Source organism: Staurois parvus, unplaced genomic scaffold (assembly GCF_062004578.1).
Source record: "Staurois parvus isolate SC_StPar_1 unplaced genomic scaffold, SC_StPar_1.0 ptg000670l, whole genome shotgun sequence".
NCBI classification, from domain to species: domain Eukaryota; kingdom Metazoa; phylum Chordata; class Amphibia; order Anura; family Ranidae; genus Staurois; species Staurois parvus.
Window position 1 is genome coordinate 3,623,886 of NW_028318466.1, and position 26,312 is coordinate 3,650,197.

Consider the following 26,312-nt stretch of genomic DNA (forward strand, 5'->3'; position numbering starts at 1 on the left):
CTTATCAACACAGTGACTTTGAATGCTGGGTCAATCAGTGTGTCATACCACGCCTGCCTTTCTGTACATTGATCCAGTGCAAAGTACTTTTGCTAGAGTAGAGTGTAGGCTTACGTAATGATTCATCCTGTAATGGCCATGCAATTTTTTTGTGTGCGCATACCGTGCACAGTTTATAGAACAATGGAGTACTAGTCCTTTATTGGACATCTACTGGATTGTTCACCTTTAGGAACATATTACACCCCAGGGTGTGCAGGGTTCTTTGACCCCGAAGCCGGTGTCACAAATTGGCTTGGTGTTGCAGGCAAAATCTGTGAATAAACGGAAGTCCCTTCCATCAACCGTAGTTCTCAACAGACTATGAATGCAGTAATCTGCGCACTCATAGTCCATTGACACTTCCTCCAGTTTTCTAAGCTAAAAAAAAAAGAATAAAAAAATACATGCATTTGTTTTTTTCTGCAAAATCGGTGCATTTATTTTATTTTACTTATTTATTATTAACAGTTGTAATCATGAAAAAGATGAGGGCTCCAACTATATCAACTCCCAGCTGGAACCTGTTGCCTTTTTTCAGTTATCACTTGACAAAGCCAGTGTTGCAATAAAAAAATAACAAGGAATATATAACTACATTGTAATGTGTATGATATGCCTGAAGTGGTAAACACAAAAATATTCTGTTGCAGTTTACAAATTCTTAAAAGTGGTGACCAGTATTTTTTTTTTCTTTTTTAGCCGCCTTTTTTTCTTAATTTTTACTTGTTCTGGTCACAAAGTCAGTTATTTTTCAGTTTGCTTTAACAAAGCACTGGCAAACATGGCATTAAGAGGGTTGAGACACACACCATTTAAAAATGACAGGAGTGCTTAGAAGTGGTCAGCTTTTATTCATTTATGTAAAGTTTTTGTTCTTTTCAGAACGCGCATTCAATTAAAGAGTTAAAGGGTGTGAATCAACAATTGGTGTCAACCAGAGGACGTAAAAAAATTGAAGGACAAGGATGGAAAATTCTTGTTGAATTTTTTTTGTGGGAATGAAGACATTTCTAATTGTTAAATTTGTTCCCAGTTGAGAGGGGGGGGGCAGGGGGGGAGAGAGGGAGAGGGAGGAGATCGATCATCTATTGCACTTATCTAGGGTCCGTGGCCATGATACCTGACATGCAGCGATGGAGTCTCCTCTCTTGCTCCCCCTCTCCGTGGTCAGCTCTAGGCTCCGGCCGTGATGGTTGCATGCACTGATCAGAATAGATGGCCGGCTGGCTGCAGAGAGGCCAGGTGAGTGGTGCGGGTTAATAAGCCGAGCCCACCTTCCCCTGTTCTAGAATTGCTGATTCCTGCCTCCCGCCCGAGCCCTGCCGAGCTCTCCCGACCTACCAAACCCTAGTCCCTTGCCTCGTGGCAGATACGCCCCTGCCCGGCGGGCTGGATAAATGTCCTCGGTGGGCCGTATGTGGCCCACAGGCCATAGTTTGAGGACCCCTGCTCTAGATCACAATTTTTTTTATATTTACAGCTATCCCATGATTGCAGCCTGCCTATTTTTTCCTCTATGCACAGCAAGGTTTGTAGGTGGAAACAAGCTGCTGGGATTCATTGCTTTCTTTCTATATGTTAAGTCACTATCAAGTTAATTGCACTGGTCATGCTTAGACTTCCTGTTCAGGATCACAGGCTATGATGACGCTGTGCCATGTCACAATCATCTGTGTGCAATAGCACACACAGAAGGGTGACAATGCCATTGCTGCATTAGAAACAATGAGTGAGTTTTGTCGCCATACTGAAAGTCCCATAGTCACAGTAGGAACAGGTAAGCCCGCCAGGAATCTTCTATTACATAGATGTAAAAAAACTTGTGAAAGGATGTGCTATGCTAGTTTAAAGGACATAAACCTACAATAAATGAAGGTTTAATATTTGAGTTTTCATACACTTTAACTAGTAGTGAATTTCCTTATCTGTAGCAGTACAGATCAAGTCCTATAGATCACAGAATGTGTTAATCATAGGCCTTTCTATCATAGCAAGAATGCCCAATATCGTTTGTGTATAGGAAACTACCATGTTGTAATATTTGCAACAATGACATAAAATACTTTCTTCTGGCACTGGCATAATGCAAGACTAAGCTCTGCCTCCTACCAAGAATTTAAAAGGCTTTTTTATATAAAGTTAAAAAGGAGAAGGTTAATGTGACCCATACACAGCATTTCCACATAGGTTTACAGTTGTTTTTTGAAAGCAGGAGCTTTGTTTGCTGCAAACCAGACTGTCAAATGTAAAACATTCAAGGGTTGCCACTTAGTGGTCTGTAAAAGATGAGATTTCATGCTGGTGCTGTTAATGGGGCTGTGAAAATGGTAAAATAAATCTGGCAGTTATTTAACCTAATCCACCGGTTTTTCCAGGATGCAGCATGTCTTCAAATTAGAACGTTTAGTATATTATTGAGGTGGTAATTATACTGTCACAGCTTTAACCCACAGATTATATGGCAGTTACAGGACATTAATCCTCTTGCTAAAAATGTTGGCAACTAAGATGACCCATTTTTGTGGTTCTGAAAGTTGTTCATAATGAATGGTAATATGTACAGTGGTATAGGGACAGCTGCATTCAGGTCCTCCCTTTCCCTATACGTCCTGCCCTGCAATAGTAAAATTGTTAAACTTGGAGTGCACTCACATTGGCAGTTTTGTCCTTCCCTGGGCGCATCCAGCTACATTCAGGTTCCCCTATCCCTATGCATTCTGACCTGCTGTAGTAAAATTGTTAAACTTCGGGCGCACTCACAGTGGCAGTTTTGCCCTTCCCCAGGCACAGATTACCCCATTGGCCTGATTCATTTGTGTAGTGTGAGTTCGTCAAATCATGCCCAGGAAAATTTTAATGATATACCCACACTTAACTGATCCTGATCATGGTTCACCCTCTTGGTCCGGTTCATTTGTGCAGTGTGAGTGCTCCAAACTGTGCCCAGGAATGGTTCAAGCATTTCTAAAGGTGTATTCTTTTTTTTTTTTTTTTTTTTTTATAAATAAAAATAATAAACATGTTATACTCACCTGCTTTGTGCAATTATATTATACAGAAGGGCCTTGAACATCTTCTTCTTGGGTCTCACACCAGCGATCTAGGCTCCTCTTCAGAGTCTGCCCCCATAGCAAGCCACTTGCTTCGAGCCACATAGAAAAGGTGGTCCTGGGCACAATTCACTTTTTGTCTGGTACAGGTTGATTGAATGTTCTGTGGTCTGGCACAATTTGCACTCACACTAAAACAATCCAGTGAGCACAGAAGCAGGGATCACTGTGGTCTGGTTGGCAAAGGTGATGATGTAAGTCTGCCCAGGATCAGTTGCTTATAGCTCAGCGTGCAGACCAGTGGAGGAGTAGGGTGGGCAGACAATTGAACTTGAGCATGGTTCAGGTCAACCAAGCTTACTGTGAGCGCACCTTAAGTGTACCGTGCCTGGGACTAATTGGAAGAGGTGGACCCGGTCATGGTTCATGTACCAGGACGGTTCGCTTCAATGTGAGGGCAAACCATGTCTGAGTGCAGAACTAAATCGCTGAGCACAGAAGCAGGGATCTCTGTGGTCTGGTTGGCAAAGGTGATGATGTAAGTGTTCCCAAGAATTCTTGCTTATAGCTCAGTGTGAGCACAGACCATTGGGGGAGTGGGAAGGGGGCACAATCAAACTTACACAGGTCAGTTCAACTGTGCCCATTGCGAGTTCACCATGCAGGTTCCCTACAATAGAGAAAAAAATTGCTAGTGACCAATGAAATGCTGCCCATTGCTTCCTTTACGTTGCTTTCCACTGAACGTCCTCTACTTACATGTTTGTTTATTAATTTTACTACTGTTTTCCAGCTCTGTACAGGGTGTGTTCTGTGTTTATTTAGAGTTTACCTAACTATTGTACTAAAGGGCAGAAAGTGGAAAGGGGCCTCTGTAACCACTAAGGAGGATGAACGAGCAGTCATACCAAAAACTTGCAAAAGACTGACATCAGTTATCTTTTGAAAAGAGTTTTTCCAGATCCAACTTCTGGAAAAGGTCTTATTGTCATGTTAGAGGTTGTTGATGGTGGGGTGGGATAGGAGTTGTGGGGTGGGAGGGGGGAAAAGGACAGAGAGAAGGAAAAGGGGGGGGGGGGAGAATAATGGGTCACCACAATCCCCAGCGAGACATGAAGGGGAGCCACACCTTACATTTCTATGGACAGCCCCTATTGATATAAGTAAGCTTGTACATTGGGAGGGACGCATTCACAGCCATTTCCCAGGACGACGTCACCGGGGGATCCCCAGTATTCCACCTTAGTAGAATCTCTCTTTTGGCATAATAAAGGAGATAGGATATCAACAACTTCAGATGGTCGGTATGTTGCACATCGTCAGCCCCAACAATTTTAAGGGAGGTGAGAGGGTCAAGGACAACTGAAGCCGTACATTAATTAGATAAAAAACATCAGACCAAAATAATACAATTCAAGGACACGTCCAAAACATACGTAGAAAGGTACTGGAATGTAACCTACAATGAGAACAGGTAGGGTCCCGCTCTGGGTATATATGAAAGAGCATCAAGGGGGTAAAGTAGACTTTATGTAAAAAGGAAGAACCTCTTCTGCAGGAGACCGAACTTCTGGTAAAGCTGAGACAATGTTAATACCACCCCAAAAGGCATAATATCCGCCAGGGTTCTAATACCATATCTGACCCAAAGACGTGGGTCTGGGATGAAAAAATAATGGAAGTGTAGAATTCCCCCAAAGAGGTTGGGCTGGGGAGATATGGTTAAGTTGAAGGAAACGTCGTCTAGGCGAAATCCAAATTTGTAAAGTAGCCTGCGTCGGTCCAGGAATGGTGTCATGAGTCCTACGTCCCTGATAAAGGATATTATGGAGATCTGAAGATCCCAAGCAGGCTGCTACCAGGCAGATTTCAGCAATGGAACTTAATGTTCCCAAACCACCAGTAAACCGACACCAGCATCACCGCCCAATAATAGGTTTGAAAGTTTGGGAGAGCCAAACCCCCCATGTCAGGAAAGAGATGCAAGGTGGATTTCACAAGGCGGGGTAGAGCACCCTTCCAAAGAAAAGGGGTCACACAGGAGTCTATTTTCCTGGGAAAAAAAAAAGGATCCAAATTGGGCAGTTTCGTACTGAGTCCCACACTTGTAGACCATGGAGCAAAATCGGATGAGTGTTATAGGGCGTAGGGCAGGGGGAAGCCATAGAAGCATCGATGTCGCATTAGGGGCACAATTAGGTAGTTCCAGCAGGACCCAGAGAGGAACGTCTGAGGAAGCGTGCAACATAAACAGCGGGGCTATCTGGCTCGCCTGATAATTTTTAGTTATATTAGGCACCCCAAGACCACCCTGGAGTCTATGAACAAAAAGCGTATTTCTGGAGACTCTGGCGTGCTTATCGGCCCAGATAAAAGGCATAATCTTCGCCTGAATCAACTGAAGGAAATGGGGAGGAACCCGCACTGGGAGGGTGCAAAAATAGCATAACAATTTCGGCAAGATGGTCATTTTCACTGAATTAACCTGTCCTATCCAAGACAGGTGCGGAAATTGCCAGGAGTGCATAAGAGAGGACACAGAGCGAAGCAATGGATAATAATTTGCAGCAAACAACGAGTCATAGGTGGGGGTCAAGCGAATGCCTAGGTATTCAAGAGAAGAGGAAGCCCATTTGTAAGGGAAGTTGGACTGTAGGCGCATAAACCAAATCTGTGGTCAAAGTAATAGTGAGAGCGACAGTCTAATTAATAATAATAATTAAAAAAATTAATACAAAGACCCGAAATCAAAGAGAAGTGCACAAGAACCTGTTGCAAATTTGGAAGCGTTATCAGGGAATTAGTGAAAGTCAAGAGGGCATTGTCAGTAAAAAGGCTCAACTTAAACCCCATCCCCACGTATGGAACACCCGATACATTACAATTGGCCCGGAGTGCTAACGCCAGCGGCTCAAGCGCCAGGACAAAGAGTGCCAGGGCAGTGGACAGCCCTGTCTCGCCCCTCGCCAAATAGGAAAGGGATCTGAAAAATACCCAGCGTATTTAACGGAAGCCGAGGGGGAAGAATACAAGGCTTGAATCCAAGAAAGAATAGAATCCCAAAACCCCAACGAGACAGCACAAACCGCAGATATTCCCAGGTTCGAGAATCAAAGGTTTTATATATGTCTAAGGACAGTAAGAATCCCGGGCTTTTCTGCTGTTGTAGAAAGTGTACAAGATGGACCACCTTACGAATGTTATCCCCGTCTGCCTCCCAGGGACGAAACCTACTTGGTCCCTGTGGACCAGACTACGTAAATATTTATTGATACGAAGACTAAGGATCTTGCCCAATATCTTCAGGTCAGATTATTATATTTTGGATCATTGTTGTGAAAGGCTCCATGCACACTAGGTTTTTCTTTTTTTTCTTTGTGTTTTTTAAGCTAAAAAAACCCTGGATAACAATGCTGATAATAGCGTTTAGGAGCATTAGTGTTTTATTAGCATTTTTACAGTACATGTAGGAAAAAAAAAACCCAAAACTAGAAAAAAGCTGTTAGAAGCGTTTAGCGGTTTTTTTTCCTGCGAGAGAAACTCTCCCAAAAACATTACAAAAACCATTTTTTTTTCTGCTTTTTAAATGCTGACGCTTGAAAAAGCTTCTAGTGTAAAATATTGTGCATGGACACATACGATAACACTATTTAGCGTCTAGGAGCAGAAAAAAATAACAGCTTCTAGGAGTTTAAAATTGTGTGCATGGAGCCTTAAGAGGTTTTGCTATTGAAATTCTGACATTGATAAGGACGTGAGTCAGTCAATCAGTTGGATATTGTCATTTTTCATGTAGGAAATCTCCTATTTCCTGAATGCTGAAGTCAGTACATGTATGGCATTTTCACCATGCAAAGCACATCCCTGAGTAATAAAGTATTCATTTCCTCTTGCCTTAAACAGAAATGTGGAAATATGAAACAGTTTTGTTGTTCAATACAATGAATAAGGCCAAATAAAAGCTTAAAGCTGAACTGCAGGATCCTTTAAATTTTCTCCTGCACTTCAATATTCCAATCTGAAGAAAGCTGTACCAAAAATCTTTTGATGCTGGGATAACGTTTGGGACAGTAGCAATGGAAGTGGGTGGGATTAAGGGTGAATCAAGCTTTGGGCTCCTTAAATGGAGGGCTTTCGGGCTCCAACCTGAGGAATCGGAGGGTATCGTGAGTCAATAGAAATGGGGGGGGATGTATTAAACTACTAATTACATTTGTTTATATTGGGATTTACATTCCTCCCAATAATACCATTTCTTAATCTGATCTGCTGACTTATCTCTGATGGCTGCGGTAAGGTCTCCCATCCTCTGGAACTCCCTTCCACAGTATGTCTGGTCAGCCCACACCCTATCTGCCTTTAGTTGAAAACTCAGTTATTCAGGGAAGCCTACTCCACCTAAGAACTGTACTTGAATCACCTCCACCAGATCATCCCCCACAGCTATCACCTTTTGTACCACCTCCCCCTTCCTTTAGATTGTAAGCTTCACAAGCAGGGCCCTCATATTCCTTCTGTACTGAAATGTATTGTAATTGTACTGTCTCCCTTATATTGTAAAGCGCTGTGCAAACTGTTGGCGCTATATAAATCCTGTATAATAATAATAATTTACCCTGGCAAACCACTGTTGAAGTGTCGCTGGTGTAGATTGATTCCACTTGCTAGGAATATATGCCCTGGTAGCGTAACAAGGATTTCTTGCATCTTTGCCATGATATTGGCATACGATGGAGAAGGATTTAGGTCGTGTTAGGCCCCTTTCACACTGACAGTCTGAGCGGGTCCGCTTGTCTATTTTTCAGGCAGACCTGAGTGTACCATTCATAGCTCTCTGTGTGTTCCACAATGCCAACAAGTGGGACCCTGCTGTGGAAAGAGTTTGGAAAGGACTGACGGGGTCCTGTACCATATGGTCATGATTTTGTAGAATATTCCCTGATCTTTTTAATGGAGGCTTTATAGGCAAAGAACAGTATTTTTTACTCTTTTGGCCTTCTGTAAATGTGACTTGAGGTCCATATCCCTTGTAGTAAGAAATCGAGGGTCAACTTGTGAGTGAGTAGTCACAAGACGTTGCTAGTTAAAAAGTGTTTCATAGCCCTGGTGTCAACACAGACTTCCTCGAAGATGACAACTTTCTAAGGAAATGGTGAGGTTTAGGTGGGGGGCACAGGAAATGGGATAATTGGTATTGACGCCAAGCATTAAACTCAGGGACATTGTATGCCTCAGAAATAAGAGAAAAAGTTGTTCTACTCATGGGCTGATAAGAAATCTAATGCCCTCGTAACCCTTCCCTCAACCCACATATGCAAGACCATATCCTATTGAACTGAGAGGAACTCAGGGTGTCCAACAATAGATTGCAGATTGCTTTTCATGGAGGTGGTAAACACTGCTGCTAGTGTGTAGGAGCCATGGTCACACCACTGTGATTGAAAATTGTGCGATCTGTGTGCAATTTCTGAAGCCTTTATTGCTACTTGTGAAGATTTTCAATAATTTCTTGCAATTTACAGTTAGATTTTTCCATTATATTTCTATGTATGTGAAATTGCAACAAAACTGCTGAAAAAGTAATGCAAGCACTAATTTAGAAATCGCGCTACAGCAAATCGCAAATGTTAAGATACTGACATTTGCATTCATTAGATGTGATTTCAAGTGAGATTTCATTTCCCACCGGACACTTCTACTGTTTAGATTTTCATAGTACAAACTACGTTAATGTTAGTGTGAGATATTTCCAACCTGTTGCAAGTCTTTGTGGAAATACAGCGCACACTGTCTGTATGAGCAGTTAATTAAAAATAGAGTAATGGTAGCATCCATGTTTCCCACAGGAAAGGTTTTGTTTACAAAAGGTATTTTCACATCATTCTCTTAGTCACGTTTAAAAAAAAAAAAAAAAGACTCTTCTTTTTCAACATTAGGCAGGCACTTATTTGTTTGATGCCCCTGTGGCCAACTGTGTATCCAGAACCTCCTTGATTTGTCACACACAGGGGCAGACTGACCATTTAGAAACTCGGGCACTGCCCGAGGGCCTGGGGTCAGTAGGGGGCCCCATGAGATGCCCCTGGTACCTTTTTCATAGACTTTTTTGAGTTTGGGCAAGGACATAGGGGCCCCATGATCCCCTATTGTCCGGGGGCCCCATGAGTTGTCAGTCCGCCCCTGGTCACACATATAGAAAACATGTTTACACCAGCATTCACATTGTTTATAAGTGGCTTATCAGCAAAGTCTTGTCATTGCAGTTGGAAGGGTCCCATATTTTCTCACACTACCAAAAATTCTTTTAAATATTGCATACATAACCTAGAGCTGAGAGACATTTCACCGTAATGGGCTATGGAAAAACGTTTGTTCAACAAACTACTTTCAAAAGGCTAAAAAGAGACTTAAACGGGGTAAGGATCCTTCCATAACTCCAACTTTCTGAGATGGGGGAAAAAGGGACATATTTTATTATTTATTTATTACAGGTACTTATATAGTGCTGTCAATGTACGCAGCACTTTACATATATATTATGCATTCACATCAGTCCCTAACCCTCAAGGGGCATAAAATCTAAGGTCCCTAACTTACATTCATATATACACATACTAGGGCCAATTTAGACAGGATCCAATTAACCTATCAGCATGTCTTTAGAGTGTGGGAGGAAACTGGAGTACCCAGAGGAAACCCATGCTGGCACAGGGAGAACATGCAAACTTCAGGCAGGTGGTGCCGTGGTTGGGATTTGAACCAACGACCTTAGTACTGCCAGGTGGAAGTGCTAACCATTTATGTATTTGTGAGTATTATTAGTGGCCTTACACTGTAAATGATGGCTTTTACATTTGCTAGTCCATTGTAAGGGAACCCGTGAAGTATGTATACTATGTTAGACAGGATCCAGTTAACCTACTAGCATGTCTTTAGAGTGTTGGAGGAAACTGAAGTGCAAAGTATATAGACAAAGGACACATCCCTGCACTCCCCCAGTTCTGCAGATCATAAATAATTGAATACGCCAGCCTTTCCTGTTTTGATACAGGAAAGAAAATACAAGAAATTTGCTGTACCTAGACACCAACAGTGGATCGTTATTTGACATCATCTTGCGATATATGACTATTATTTTAAATATAGAATTGAACAATAATTGCTAGAAAAGAAACGGAGTGTGAAAATGTTACTGCACCCCTACACTAGTGGCCAAAATAGAAGTTTTCTCTTACATGGGATGTTGGTGGAAAATTGATGTTCAGTGGTAGGTGGAAGATTGATCACCACCATTAACCATTTGCTGCCCACCCTATGGCCAAATGGCGGCCGGCAAATGTCATCAGCGTTCCGGGTGGACACCATATGGCGTCCTCCTGCACATGCGCAGATTGCGCTCCTGCAGCGGCGCGATCTGTCACCGGCCGTGTACCTCAGACACGGCCGATGACAGATCTGAGTATGGGCCCCCGTTACCATGTGACTTGCTGTGACCAATCACAGCAGGTCACATGACATTTGTATACAATCTATGGCTTCATTCATGCCATCGTATACTAGTGTCTTATTTTTTTCATACTGTCACCAGTCAGTGTCCCTGATCACCGCCATGCCAGTTATATAATGACGCTGTACTGCACTGGTGACAATATGTAAAAAAAAAATAGTGAAACTAATTTTTTTCATTTTTTCATTTTCCGAAAAATTATGACAGAAAAAATACAACTTCAAAAAACTCGCCATGCCTCTTATGAAGTACGTCGGACTGTCTACTTTGCAAAAAGGGGTCATTTGGGGGATATCTGCACTGTTCTGACATTCTTGGACCTCAAGAAATTAGATTGGCCGTCAGTACTTCAGGATTGATCAATATTCAGATCTATACCATAGTTTGTGAACGCTATAACTTTCCTACAAACTAAAAAATACATCATAATTTGGGTTATTTTCACCAAAGTCATGTAGCAGAATACATCTTGGCCTAAATTTATGAAGAACAATTATTTATTTGCAAACTTTTATAACAGAAACAAAGAAAAACGTGTTTTTTTTTTCAAATTTTTATGTTTTTTTATTTCTTAATTTAGTAAAAAATAAAAACCCCAGTGGTGATTAAATACCACCAAAAGAAAGCTCTAGTTGTGTGAAGAAAATGATAAAATTTTTAGTTTGGGTACAATGTTGTATGACCGCGCAATTGTCATTCAAAGTGTGAGAGCGCTGAAACCTGAAAAATGGCCTGGGCAGGAAGGTGTAAAATTGCCCGGTATTGAATTGGTTAATCACAGTTCAAGGAACCTCTGAAGGAACCCTAGGAAACCATGGAACCCTGGTTGAAAGAGGCTGTAATACAAAAAGATTGGTTAAACCATCATCTGCTTATTATTTTAACAATACTTTTTCTAAATGCTAGCTTTTCAGAAACATGCAATAATAAAGAGGTTAGATAAGGCTGAGATCAGATTTTGAGCTGACTTTCAGTGTGATTATGTTGTGCAGCTTGGACGCCACTTTGACGTGGTTTGCATATTATGTGGGGCCAATTCATGCTGGAATCGCACCATAGTAGTACAGGAATCTTTTCCAAAACCGTGCGGTGCTGAGTTGGATCGATGTGAATGAGCGCCATTGAAAAATTATGTGATTTCAATAGTTATGTGATTCTGTGCAACTAAAGTTGCATCTGAAATCGCACTAGTGTGAACGGAGCCTGAAATATTTTGTTGTATATAATGCTTTGATCAGCATTGTGTATTTTTTTTGTTTAGGTCTAAGGCCTTGCTCGCACAGGCTTTTCAATGCGTGTCCAGTGCGTGAGCCTTCTTTATCCACATGGGGATGCACAGGTATTCCGTGCATCCCTGTGCTGGCAGTTCAGTTGAGACTCAGTGGTTGCATAGCTATGGCTGCTGCTCCCAATATGACATCAGTGTGGGTACTGGTGCGTGTCTCTAAACTCACACTGTCTGTGCTTGGGGCTGTGCACCCAGACGGATGTCGTCGTATTGGAACAGCGGCTGTCTCCGTGCATCTGCTGCATCCCAATTGACATTGGTGGGACTGCCTGCACGTGGATGCACAGAACTCCTGTGCATCACCATGGGGGTAAACATGGCCCTCACGTGGGCTACGCATTGATACAGTACATCCTGTGTAATCAAGGTATTAGGCTGGCCAACAGTTGATTTTTGTAGTAAAAATTTAGATTCTAAACGTTTTGATTTTCTAAATGTTAGCGGGGTCAAATCAACGTTTTGTTTTTGTCCACAGTGGTCAGAAAGTTTGAAGGTTGGAAAAATTCTCTAGAACAAATTTAAATTCAACTTATAACTACTTGCCGACCGCAGATAGCCGAATGACGGCTGCACTGCGGCCGGCCAGTTCTGGGTGGACGTCATATGACGTCCTCCCAGAACGCGCTCTCCTGCACGCCCCCGGCGATCTCCGTGACGGCTGATCACGTGACGTGGTAAAAGGCCAATCACAGCAGCCTTTTACCACGTGATCAGCCGTGTCCAATGACACGCTGATCACCGGGAAATGCAAATGCCGGTTCTCGACTGCACTTTCCTCACGCTGTCAGATCGTGAGGAAAGTACTGCCGAAAACCGGCAGTTGTCAGAGCAGGGATCGGCACCGATCATCAGGGTCACTGATCATCAGTGCCCTGATGATCGGTGCCCAGCAGTGCCACACAGAAGTTCCGCCCACCTGTGCCCAGCAGTGCGCCCACCTGTGCCACCTACCTGTGCCCAAAAGTGCCACCTACCTGTGCCCAGTAGTGCCACCCACCAATGCCCATCAGTGCAGCCCAGCAGTGCTGCCAGTCAGTGCCACCAGTCAGTGCCCAGCGGTTGTGCCAGTCAGTGCCCAGCAGTGCCGCCAGTCAGTGCCCAGCAGTGATGTCAGTCAGTGCCACCTATCAGTGCTGTCTATCAGTACCCATTATCAGTGCCGCATATCAGTGCCACCTATCCGTGACTCCTCATTAGTGCTGCCTATCAGTGCCACCTCATTAGTGCCGCCTATCAGTGCCCATCAGTGCTGCCTCATCAACGCACATCAGTGAAGGAGAAAAATTACCTGTTTGAAAAATTTTATAATAGAAACAAAGAAACTTTTTTTTTTTCAACTTTTTTTGCTTATAGCACAAAAAGTAAAGTGCCCAGCAGCAATTAAATACCACCAAAAGAAAGCTCTATTTGTGAGAAACAAGTGATAAAAATTTCATATGGGTACAATCTTGCATGACCACGCAATTGTCAGTCAAAGTGGAACAGCACTGAAAGCTGAAAATTGGCCTGGTAAATAAGGGGGTATAAGTGCCCGGTAGGCAAGTGGTTAATGTGGTTTTCATTTGGTAAATATTGTACAAAAAATTGGACATATTGTAAAGAATCCTGTTTTATGTCAGAGATTTGTACGTATGTATGTTTGATTCGATTACATTCAAATAGCAGTTGACAATCCATTTTGAATTCTAATGAGATGCGAAAGTTATAGTCACATGACTGAAAATAAAGCTCCTTATCCTTGTGTCAAAGCTTTGTGAATTAGGCCTAAGGCCTGTTCTTGTTTTCAGTCAATAAATACGCTTGGTAAACTTTAAGTGCCAGCTCCCAGCATGCTCTGTCAGAGAGAGAGAGAGACAGAGAGGTCCAAAAGCGTTTCTTGTGTTTTTTAAAAATCTTTATCCACAGGAATATTACCAGAACAGTGCCGTTCTCTGTGTTCTTGACCATAGTTATGGTTTGTTGTTTTAGGATTGCATATTACAGGACAAAGGGCAGAGCTGAGACATCAGCAGAGAATTCCTGTAACTAGATCCACATTTTCTGTTTTTACTTAACATTCCAGCCAAAGTTTTCAACACACATACTATATGTTACAGGAAATTACTTTTATGAAACCAAACACCATTAGCTGAAGTTATATTTTGTTAGGGGTTTTTTTTGGTGTTATGTTCAGTTGCTGAATTTAGATGAGAATATATTACATGAAGACAAGATTACTCTGTGTGTGTGTGTGTGTGTGTGTGTGTGTGTGTGTGTGTCACAGTCACTCACCAGCCACTTTATTAGGTACACCTTGCTAGTGCCAAGAAAATGCCCATTACACCACCACCAGCAGCCTGAACCGTTCATACAACACAGGATGCATCCATGCTTTTATGTTGTTTACACCAAACTCTGACCCTACCATCTGAATGTCGCAGCAACCAGTCTGCCTATTCTCTCACATCAACAAGGCATTTTCGTCCACACAACGTCCGCTCACTGGATATTTTCTTTTTTTCGGACCAGTCTCTGTAAACTCTAGAGTTGGTTGTGTGTGAAAGTCCCAGTAGATCAGCAATCTTTGAAATACTCAGACCAGTGTGTCTGGCACCAACAACCATGCCATGTTCAAAGTCACTTAAATCCCCTTTCTTCCTCATTCTGATTCTTGGTTTGAATTTCAGCAAGTTGTCTTAACCACGTCTACATGCCTAAATGCATTGAGTTGCAACCATAGGATTGGCTAATTAGGAATTTGTGTTATCAAGTAACTGAAAAGGTGTACCTATGCGTGTGTGTGTATGTATGTATATGTGTGTAATATAAATAAATGGGGGGGGAATATATGTGTGTATGTATATATACAGTCATGGCCGAAATTGTTGGCACCCTTGATATTTCTCCAGGAAATCATGTATTTCTCACGAAACGTATTGCATTAACACATGTTTTGCTATACACATGTTTATTCCCTTTGTGTGTATTGGGACAAAACAAAAAAAGGGAGGAAAGAAAGCAAATTCGACATAATGTCACACAAACCTCCAAAAATGGGCTGGACAAAAGTATTGGCACCCTTTCACAACTGCGGATAAATAAGAATGTTACAAGCATGTGATGCTCCTGTAAACTCACCTGGGGCAAGTAACAGGTGTGGGCAATATAGAAATCACACCTGAAAGCAGATAAAAAGGAGAGACGTTCACTTAACCTTTGCATTGTGTGTCTGTCTGTGCCACACTAAGCATGGACAACAGAAAGAGGAGACGAGAACTGTCTGAGGACCTGAGAACCAAAATTGTGGCAAAATATCAACAATCTCAAGGTTACAAGTCCATCTCCAGAGAACTAGATTTGCCTTTGTCCACAGTGCGCAACATTATCAAGAAGTTTGCAACCCATGGCACTGTAGCTAATCTCCCTGGTCGTGGACGGATGAGGAAAATTGATGAAAGATTGCAACGCAGAATAGTCCGGATGGTGGATAAGCAGCCCCAAACATGTTCCAAAGACATTCAAGCTGTCCTGCAGGCTCAGGGAGCATCAGTGTCAGCGCGAACTATCCGTCGACATTTAAATGAAATGAAACGCTATGGCAGGAGACCCAGGAGGACCCCACTGCTGACACAGAGACATAAAAAAGCAAGACTACAGTTTGCCAAAATGTACTTGAGTAAGCCAAAAGCCTTCTGGGAAAACGTCTTGTGGACAGATGAGACCAAGATAGAGCTTTTCGGTAAAGCACATCATTCTACTGTTTACCGAAAACGGAATGAGGCCTACAAAGAACAAAACACAGTACCTACGGTAAAATATGGTGGAGGTTCAATGATGTTTTGGGGTTGTTTTGCTGCCTCTGGCACTGGGTGCCTTGACTGTGTGCAAGGCATCATGAAATCTGAGGATTACCAAAGGATTTTGGGTCGCACTGTAGGGCCCAGTGTCAGAAAGCTGGGTTTGCGTCCAAGATCCTGGGTCTTCCAGCAGGACAATGACCCCAAACATACGTCAAAAAGCACTCAGAAATGGATGGCAAAGAAGCGCTGGAGAGTTCTGAAGTGGCCAGCAATGAGCCCAGATCTAAATCCCATTGAACACCTGTGGAGAGATCTTAAAATTGCTGTTGGGAAAAGGTGTCCTTCCAATAAGAGAGACCTGGAGCTGTTTGCAAAGGAAGAGTGGTCCAAAATTCCGGGTGAGAGGTGTCAGAAGCTTATTGATGGTTATAGGAAGCGACTGATTTCAGTTATGTTTTCCAAAGGGTGTGCAACCAAATATTAAGTTAAGGGTGCCAATACTTTTGTCCAGCCCATTTTTGGGGTTTTGTGTGACATTATGTCATATTTGCTTTTCTGCCTCTGTTTTATATTTGTTCCAATACATACAAAGGGAATAAACATGTGTATAGCAAAACATGTGTTAATGCAATACCTTTTTTGTGTGAAATACTTGATTTTCAGGAAAAATATCAAGGGTGCCAACAATTTCGGCCATGACTGTATATATATATATATATATATATATACATACACACACACACACACACACATATACAGTTGTGTTCAAAATAATAGCAGTCAGACATCACTAACCTGATAACTGTTTTTTTGGTAGAAATAATATTTCTACATGGCAAATAATTTACTAGCAGGTGTAGTAGAGTAATAGAAATCCAACAGACCCAACAGTCATGACATCCATGCTGCTGATTCTGTGTAATTGAATCACTAATTGAAAGGGGCATGTTCAAAATAATAGCAGTGTGGAGTTCTATTAGTGAGGTCATTCATTCTTTGAAAAACAGGTGGCAATTATTGCCCTTATTTAAGGAAGGAAGGAAGGCAGCAAATGTTGTACATGCTGGTTACAGTGCATTTCTCTCTGAAATTCTGAGGAAAATGGGTCGTTCCAGACATTGTTCAGTAGAACAGTGTATCTTGATTAAAAAGTTGATTGGAGAGGGGAAAACAAATAAAAAAGTGCAGAAAATGATAGGCTGCTCAGCTAAAATGATTGCAAATGATTTAAAATGGCAACCAAAACCTGAAAGACGTGGAAGAAAGCGAAAAACTACCATTCGAATGGATAGAAGGATAGCCAAAATGGCAAGGACTCAGCCAACAATCAGCTCCAGGAAGATCAAAGAAGGTCTAAAGTTACCTGTGAGTACTGTTACAATTAGAAGACGCCTATGTGAAGCCAAGCTATCTGCAAGAAGCCCCCCCAAAGTCCCACTGTTGAAAAAAAGACATGTGCTGAAGAGGTTACAATTTGCCAAAGAGCACATTGACTGGCCTAAATAGAAATGGCGCAACATTTTGTGGACTGATGAAAGTAAGATTGTTCTTTTTGGGTCTAGTGGCCAGAGACAGTTTGTCAGACGACCCCCAAACACTGAATTCAAGCCACAGTACACTGTGAAGACAGTGAAGCATGGTTGTGCAAGCATCATGATATGGGGATGTTTCTCATACTACGGTGTTGGGACTATTTATCGCATACCAGGGATCAGGGATCAGTTTGAATACACCAGAATACTTGAAGAGGTCATGCTGTCTTATGCTGAAGAGGAAATGTCCTTGAAATGGGTGTTCCAACAAGACAACGACCCCAAACACACCAGTAAATGTGCAACATCTTGGTTCCAGACCAACAAGATTGACGTTATGGAGTGGCCAGCCCAATTCCCGGATCTTAATCCAATAGAAAACTTGTGGGGTGACATCAAAAATGCAGTTTCTGAGGCAAAACCAAGAAATAGAGAAGAACTGTGGAATGTAGTCCAATCATCCTGGGCTGGAATACATGTTCACAGGTGCCAGAAGTTGGTTGACTCCATGCAACACAGATGTACAGCAGTTCTCAGAAACAGTGCTTATACAACTAAATATTAATTAAGTGATTCAAAGGAAAGCAAAATCTTCAAACATTTTTCAGTTTATATAGTGAATGTTTGAGTTTGTAAAGAAGAAAACAAACACTGCTATTTTTTCACTTTCACTAATATTCACTTTACTTAGAATAGAATGTGTAGTGTTCCCAATGCATTTGTGTGTATGGAAATAAAAGCTATTAGAAGGATTTTGAGCTTTATTCACTTTTTTTCAACACACTGCTATTATTTTGAACACAACTGTATATAATACATGTTTCGCGTTGCAAGCAGCAGTGATGTAACTTTCTTTTACTTCCGCTGTGTAATGAGACACCTAACTAACCGGTAAGAAGCTGCACCTTTGCGTGTGCTTCTAGTAAAATGGAGACATGTCAGAGCTTACTGAGCTTCAATGAGGGCAAATTGTTGGTGTCTGCTCAGCTGATTGGCAATTTATTTGCCGTGTTGCGAGGTACAGTATCAAAGGTTATGACGGCGTATACAGTTTCCGGGAAAACGTCGTCTAATGAGCATAAGCGCAGTCAACATGGACAACTGCCCAAAAGAGACAAAAGGACATTGTGCAGGACTGTGAATAAGTAAACAATTGCTGCAAAAGTGACTGCAGAAATCAATCTCCGACCTGTTTTTGAATATGCACGGCAAGCATGCATGTAAATGGATGCATGTGTTTATCACAATACGAACACATCATTTATGAAGTAGACTGTGATATTGAGGATTTGCATTTTATATTGTTCTATACTATATATAATGTATTTAGTGATTATTCACAATTTATGTATTGTTGATGTTGTTTGTTGCACATACAAGAGATTTTGAGGAATATTGTATGTTGGTGATTTGACACAGTGGGATCAAATTATTAGTATTTACTTGTTGCACTGTACTTTGAAGGTTTTATACATTTTTCTTTTCTAGTTTGTGTTTTTGTGGTTTACTCTTTATGTAAAAATACATATAATTAAAATCCTTGTGATTTTTCTTTGTTATTTTGTTCCTAGCTATCCACATGTAAAGGCAAGCTATAGGCATCTTTTGAGGTCCTAATAAGCTTCTTGAGGGCAGGGACATATGTAAATCATAAATTTGTGCTGCATAAATGTCTGTAATAAATAAAGCCTGGTGCAAGGTGTATTGGAACATACTGGGCAATCTTTGGGGGGCCTGTAATTGTAAATAGGTTAAAGTATTTTTTCTTTAAAATAACAAATGTTATACTTACCTGCTCTGTGCAATGGTTTTGCATAGAGCAGCCCCGATCCTGCTGTTCTCGGGCCCCCCGCTGGTACTTGTGGCCCCTCCCCCTTGTAGCTTGTTCTGAGGGCACTCGTGTGCTTGCTCCTTAGCCAGCTCTGTGTCTATGGGGACTCACAGAAGGTGGTTCAGTCCCATCCGTACTCCCTCCTCACTGGCTGGGATTGCCAGCAGTGGGAGCAGTGGTTCCCACTCTTGTGTCTCAGCTAATGAGGCGAGAGAGACCAGGGAGAGCCAAGGCTCCCATGCACAGTGCTAGCTGAAGATAGGGTTCATGTAAGTATTAGGGGAGCTGCGGGGGGAGCTGCTCACTGAAGGTTTTTACCTTCATGAATAGAATGCATGAAGGTAAAAAAATGTTCACCCTTTACAACCACTTTAAATCTGAATTGAACTTAAAATTGGAAACATCTAAAAGCATTCCAGGTGCATCACAGTCTTACTGTGTGTTACATTTTAAAAACCTACCCCCTGGCAGCATGCTTAAAAGGAGGACGCATGCTCCCTGTGTGGTATCTCTGCATAGGTCTGACACACCTCCTGCTAAATTGGTCCTATAGCTCTGTCAGACCTTTAAATTGGACCTACAGACCTGTCAGACCTTTAAATCGAACTTATAGCTCTGTTAGACCTTTAAATTGGACCTATAGCTCTGTCAGACCTTTCAATCGGACCCATAGCTCTGTCAGACCTTTCAATCGGACCCATAGCTCTGTCAGACCTTTCAATCGGACCCATAGCTCTGTCTGACCTTTCAATCGGACCCATAGCTCTGTCAGACCTTTCAATCGGACCCATAGCTCTGTCAGACCTTTCAATCGGACCCATAGCTCTGTCAGACCTTTCAATCGGACCCATAGCTCTGTCAGACCTTTCAATCGGACCCATAGCTCTGTCAGACCTTTCAATCGGACCCATAGCTCTGTCAGACCTTTCAATCGGACCCATAGCTCTGTCAGACCTTTCAATCGGACCCATAGCTCTGTCAGACCTTTCAATCGGACCCATAGCTCTGTCAGACCTTTCAATCGGACCCATAGCTCTGTCAGACCTTTCAATCGGACCCATAGCTCTGTCAGACCTTTCAATCGGACCCATAGCTCTGCCAGACCTTTAAATCGGACCCATAGCTCTGTCAGACCTTTAAATCAGACCCATAGCTTTGACAGTAGTGGGAGTGCTGGATCTCTGCAGAGAGACCACTGCTTCCACACAGAGAGCAACGATCCTTCTCTGCAGCATGCTAGCAAGGGGTCAGAAGTTTCCATTCAGACTGTGGCTGCTTTCTAAAGAAATCGAACTGTAAGAATTTTGTGTATTGTACATTTTATCTAGCAGATTTAAACAAAGATTCAGCTGGGCTTTAAGAACCCCTGCTTTGGAATCTTCTTGCTGATTAACTTTACACATATTTAGTTTGGTCAGTATGTTTTTAACCTGATTTTCCATTTTCTTTTCTCTTCTACAGGGAGAACTAGAGAAGCTTAACCAGTCCACAGATGACATCAACCGGAGGGAAATTGAGCTTGAGGTAAGCCTCCTGTGTATTTGTGTGATCACAGCTAGTTACAGTAAGCTCAAAGGCTGATGATACCACTAGTCATAATAAAATATGTACTGTGTGTCTTCACTTTCCGAATTCCCTTCGTGATTTGTCAAACAGGTATTTTCAGCATGGCAGATATTGTACTGCACAGTGACTATCAAACACTTTCACACCATGTCAGCAGTGTTTGTGTTTCTGTTGGTTCATCTCTAAATCAGAGGCAGACTGACAACTCATGGGGCCCCCGGGCAATAGGGGATCATGGGGCCCCTGTGTCCTTGCCCAAACTCAAAAAAGCCTATGAAAAAGGTACCAGGGGCATCTCATGGGGCCCCCTACTGACCCCGGGCCCTCGGGCAGTGCCCGAGTTTCCAAATGGTCATACATTGGGGGATTATTTATAAAAACCTGGAGGAAAGAAAATATACATTTCCCGAAGTATTCTATCCAAGAAATTAAAAAGATATAGTGTAATCGGTCACTGTAAGCATCATTTCTGCCTTTGTTTATTTTCCCAAAATGTTATAAATGGCCCCCTTAGGGTGCCCTTTAGTGTTAGTCAAACATTTATAAAACCTTTACAAATATATAATTGTTTCCCTAAAAGTGTATGTCAATTTTAACAATGAACGCCTCTTATTTGGTTCCTTTTGGTGTCCTAAATAAACCACTAAGGTGTCCGTTTATGAACCAGCGGTAATAGATCGCTGCTCAGTTCTCCGGCATTCTCGCAGAACACAGTTCTCCTGTGAATGCCTTTTATGAAGCGGTGTAGATCAGTTCTCCGAACGAAGGGAGAACGGTCTACAAACGCTGGAAACCGGCTGATTTTACTATAATCTCACGAGATTACAGTTAGAGATCAGTTTACTTAACAGAGGTAAATTATCGCTGCTTAGTTTGTGGTTCTTCCGATTCTCCAGCTCTGGGCTGATCATGTTCTCCACTGATCTCCTGAGTGTCATAAACTGCGAATGACCAGAGAATAGCTGAGATCCTCGGAATCGCAGCTATTCTCTGTGTCATAAACGGACACCTAAACGTGTTACATAGGAAGGGTTATGGAGATAAGGAGGGGGAGGTAAGAGGAGGTGTGTGTGTGTTGTATCAATAATAAAGTAGGCAGGGCTGACACCATGGGGTTTATTTACTAAAGCTGGAAAGTGTAAAATCAGACTCACTTCTGCATAGAAACCAATCAGCTTCCAGGTTTTATTGGCAATGCTTAATTGAACAAGCTGAGGTTAGAAGCTGATTGGTTTCTATGCAGAAGTGAGTCTGATTTTACACTTTCCAGCTTTAGTAAATTCTAACGTGCTTAGGAATTCAGAACTATATTGTCATACTTAGGAACATACTATATTTCTAGCATGTCCAAACTTACTTTTCTGTACTTACAAAATGTTTAAAGGGATTTTTATGGTGAATTGTGTATTTTTTTTTTTCTTTTCTAGATATGTACTAAATGTTATTTTTGCTTTTCCTTAAAGTTATAGATGTTAAAAGAAAAAACTAAAGTGTGATTTTAAGTCTAACATAATAATACAACCTCTTCATTGCCAGCTGACTTGACACTATAAATGTTTTTTTTTATTTTTAAATGAATCAGATGTTATACTTACCTTCTTTATGCAACGATATTGCACAGAGCAGTCCCTTGCCTCCTCTTTGACAGTCCCCCACTGGTGCTACCTCCTTTTTTTTTTTTTCTCTCAGGGTTCCCCTTAGCAAGCTGGATGCTAAAGGGGCACCTGTGCACACACACTCCTAAGTGGGCTGTGTGAGCCCATAGGCATGCACAGTGCCAGCAAGGCACGCCCCCACTCCCTCTTTACAGGATTTGACTGACAGCAGCACAAATCTATGACTCCCAGTGTCTCCTGTAAAATCAGAAAGAGGGAAGAGCAGTGCTGCAGCCAGGATAGTGCAGGATCGTGAGCAACCACTATAGTGCAGGATCATGAGCAGAGGCAAGTAAATGTTTAGTGATGAAGGCACGGGTGGGGGGGGTAACAGTGGTGAGTGTTTTTACCTTAATGTAAAAAGGTAAAAAATGTTTAGACTCTAGAACTATTTTAAGGGTAAGTTCTATTTTAAGAGACCTTGTTATTAAACAAAAAAAGCATGCTTGCAAAAGAATAGACTGAATAGCTTTCCTACTGTCCGTGCCACCTGAACACCAATCAAATGAAGATGAATCTCCCACTGGGACACAAGACACCTCTGAGACTATCAATCTCCTCTGTGTTTTTTTTTTTTTTTTTTTATTTCCTTTTTTCTCAGCTCCCACTGGTGTTTCCCTGTTGACCTCCATGCCAATTTAGGACATGGTAATGATGTGGAGGTCAGTAGAAGGAGCCAGTGAGATGCTGCAAAGGACCAGAAGTATTGGTTTTCCAGCAGACATCAGCAAAGGATGTCTCCTGAGTGAAGCAAGGTTCTGGCAAATCAGACCGCAAAAAAAGTATTCAGTCTCTTCTTTTGGGGTTATGCTTGCTTAAATTTTTTTTTTCTGTACGGGGCTGCTTTAAGGACGATTAGCTGTAATTGTTTACTAGATTATGTCATCTGTTTGCTGTTTCCATTCCTGTCTTATCTGCTGTAGCCTTCATAGCTTTGTCTTGTGGATCACATCTGGGAATGTTTGTCTAGAATCCTGTCCTTCCACTTTTGTGTCTGATATAAATAGGGTATGACCAACCCTGAAAATAGCTTAAAAATTGATTGTTTACTGTATACTATAGAGCCTGTTATTGACTTTTATGTAGTTATGACTTCCTTTATTTAAAATGTAAAGTCACCATTTTATAGCCTGTTGAAGTCAAACCCCTTGGTTGTCAGTCTTCTATTCCCTCCCCAGCAGTTGTTCTACCTTTTTATAAATGGTACAAGAAGTGTAAAATTTTGCAGTCCTGTTCCATGTACACCTTATTTTTTTACGTGAATTTTTGTGAAATAATACTTTTGAACAGAGTTGATTTTGCTAATTTTCTATGAATTACTGCAAAAATTTTTTAAATTAATTGACTACATGCATTGGCACCATGATCTCCCTGCATCAGACTGTCTATAGCAGGGGTGTCCAACCTGTGGCCCACAACAGCTATAAATGTGGCCCAACACAAAATCATAAACTTGTTAAAAATGTTGGTTTTGTTTGTTTTTTTTTTTTTTTTTTTAATTTTTTTTTAGTAAAAATGCATTTACACTTAGCAAACAGATGCAGCCAAAGAAAATTTTTACAGTGTCTCTTTACTGGACTTTTATAAGTTTTATCTTCCCAAAGAAAAATATCCCACTCTACCCAATCACTCCTTATTCATGTCACCAGTTTTTGACAGCACCTATATTTATGAGCAACTATTTTCAGGTATGAAACAGAACCAAAATATCCAATGAGCATCTTGAGTATTTATTGAGAATTGCTACTTCATCCAATGAATCGGATTAGTTTATCAAAAACCGCGTGAAATATCGCACTAGTTTTATGTTGCCCTCTTTTACTTTTATAACGAAAAAAAAAATAGTTTTATTACATTGATAGGTATGTTATCTATATCAGTGATTGTTAACTTGTGATCTGGCCACTATTTCTACTAATCGAGTATCCTTATTGTTAGTGTATTTTATTTGTGACCCAAGGCCATTCCTCTTTTTCCAGTTTGGCCCAGGAAAGTCAAAAGGTTGGACACCCCTGGTCTATAGAGTCACCATTCTCATACTTTGAACTCTGCAACTTCTACTGATGAACAATTATATTTTCTTACATAATAAAAAAGACAATTCATTGGACATACACAGGGCGTGTGTAGTACAAACTGTTCTGCCTCACTGCCGCTTCCTCCTACATTTGCATGGCTGCCAAAATGACAGCCTGGAGATGCTGTATAAATCAGCAGCTATTAAACTGATTTCAATTGCAAAATCATACTGTGTTTGTGCGCGTTTTTGCATTACATACATAGAACAGCCCTTTCATTTCAATAGACTTCCCTATGTGAGAAAAACGCAGAAGAGTAGCTCATTCACCTTTTTTGAGTGTCAAGCTTTGTGCAATTTTTTTCAGCCACGCTGACGAACATGAATTTTTTTGCCATATATAGGGTGCCATTAGCAATGAATGGCAATACAAGCACAAAAGACATTATTTTTTTGGTGTGTTCTGCTAAATGCTGTAGTGTGAATGTAGCTTTACAGCTGATGTTTATAAACACTCTGCAAATGCTCAATAGCAAGATACAAAGTAACATGTTGTATGTCATAGCTGGTAATCAAGATGGTCAAAGCTATACCCAAAAGAAAACTAGGTAAATATGTCGGCACAGGTCCATTCACGCGAAGCGTATTTCAGGGATTTTTTTTAAAACATTTTTTTTTTAGCAGATTTGCAAATATTATAGTCATTTTTTTCAAGTGTTTTTGCTGTGGCCAATAGATATAGCTGCAGTTTGAGCTGGAAAAAACACTTAAAACAAATGCTGTTCAGCTATTTTTCCCATCAAGTCTAAGGAGACAAAATGCTCAAGTTTGCCTGAAAAGTAGCGCAAGTACTTTTTTGAGTGATAGGCGTTTTGCTACAGGCGACAGAATGCTCAAGTGTGAACAGGGGCCTTTGCAAATAATGGGATTTTACTTGTTGAGCGTCAAGCTGAAAAACGTTCAAGTGTGAACGGGGTTTCGGAGAGCTAGGGGAGGTGGGTGTAGTTCTGCTGTAATGATAGTTATTGTCTTATAAACAGATACAATGTACAGTTGTGACAGCTGAAGTGGTTAGTGTCATTTTTCATGTTTGATGAGATGCATTGATAGTTTAAGATGCCCATTGATGCTTATATGGTTATTTGTAATCAGTTTAAAACCGTATTCAATTCATCAGTTTGGAAAACCATTTATTGATTTTTTTTTTACATAATACTTTTTTCCAATTTGTTCCTTTTACGGCATATAGAAAACATGATTGAAAATGTTGAGTATTTTATGAAATGATGGAATATATCCACCAATGCAAAATTTTGTGTATGCGTGGCCCTCATTAGAGAAACTTTAATTCTACTCCACAGCAGGCACTAGTTAACATCAAGTAAAATGATTGACTTTCCTATTAATATTTTGCTAGATCTGCAGATCTGTGTACATTCCTTTTTTTTTTTTATATATTTTTTTTTTTTTTACTTTAGCTTTTATCTGTTTACACTTTGCATGAAAACAATATAACCAGCCAGTAGAATGTACGTCAGCTATGAAGGACAGTAAAGTTTAATTTGATATAAAATAATCTCCGAGCCTTTTGTTCTTAAGACATTGTGTACCCTGGAACAGCTGCAGGGAAAGTCATGCATTGCTTTGTTTAGGCTAATCATAGCCGATGAAGCGAGGTACAAAGTGTTTTATTTAGGAGGAAGAGTGGTTAAGTATTGCGCTTGTATTGTTTTGCCTTTTTGTCTTTCTTGTTCAACAGATCTTTTTAACAAAGTTCTAGACATGTCAGTATGTTTAAAACATATTGTCCAGGTATTCCTTTTAATGAGAACTGTTATCATGTTTAAGTTGGAATGATAACTTTGCCTACAGTAAAGTGGTCATGAACTTGAGAATATTATAAAAAAAAAAAAAAAATTTAAAACAGAAGCATAGATTACAAACGTGAAACCCAGTAGTCTCATGGATGATATGTAAATCTTTATTTTCCTGTAAAAACTGGGTTTTTACACCTCCCTATTAGTCACATTTGTGATGTCATTAAC

At 41.1% G+C, this 26,312-nt stretch overlaps 1 protein-coding gene across 1 annotated transcript in view; it reads left to right on the top strand.

Annotated features, from left to right (window-relative positions):
• SH3BP5 (SH3 domain binding protein 5) overlaps positions 1–26,312 on the top strand; it is a 117,347-nt gene that overhangs the window by 12,785 nt on the left and 78,250 nt on the right. Inside the window, exon 2 of the mRNA XM_089652074.1 lies at positions 20,491–20,553. Coding sequence (XP_089508200.1) covers positions 20,491–20,553 — 63 coding nt within the window. The remainder of the gene's footprint in view (positions 1–20,490; positions 20,554–26,312) is intronic.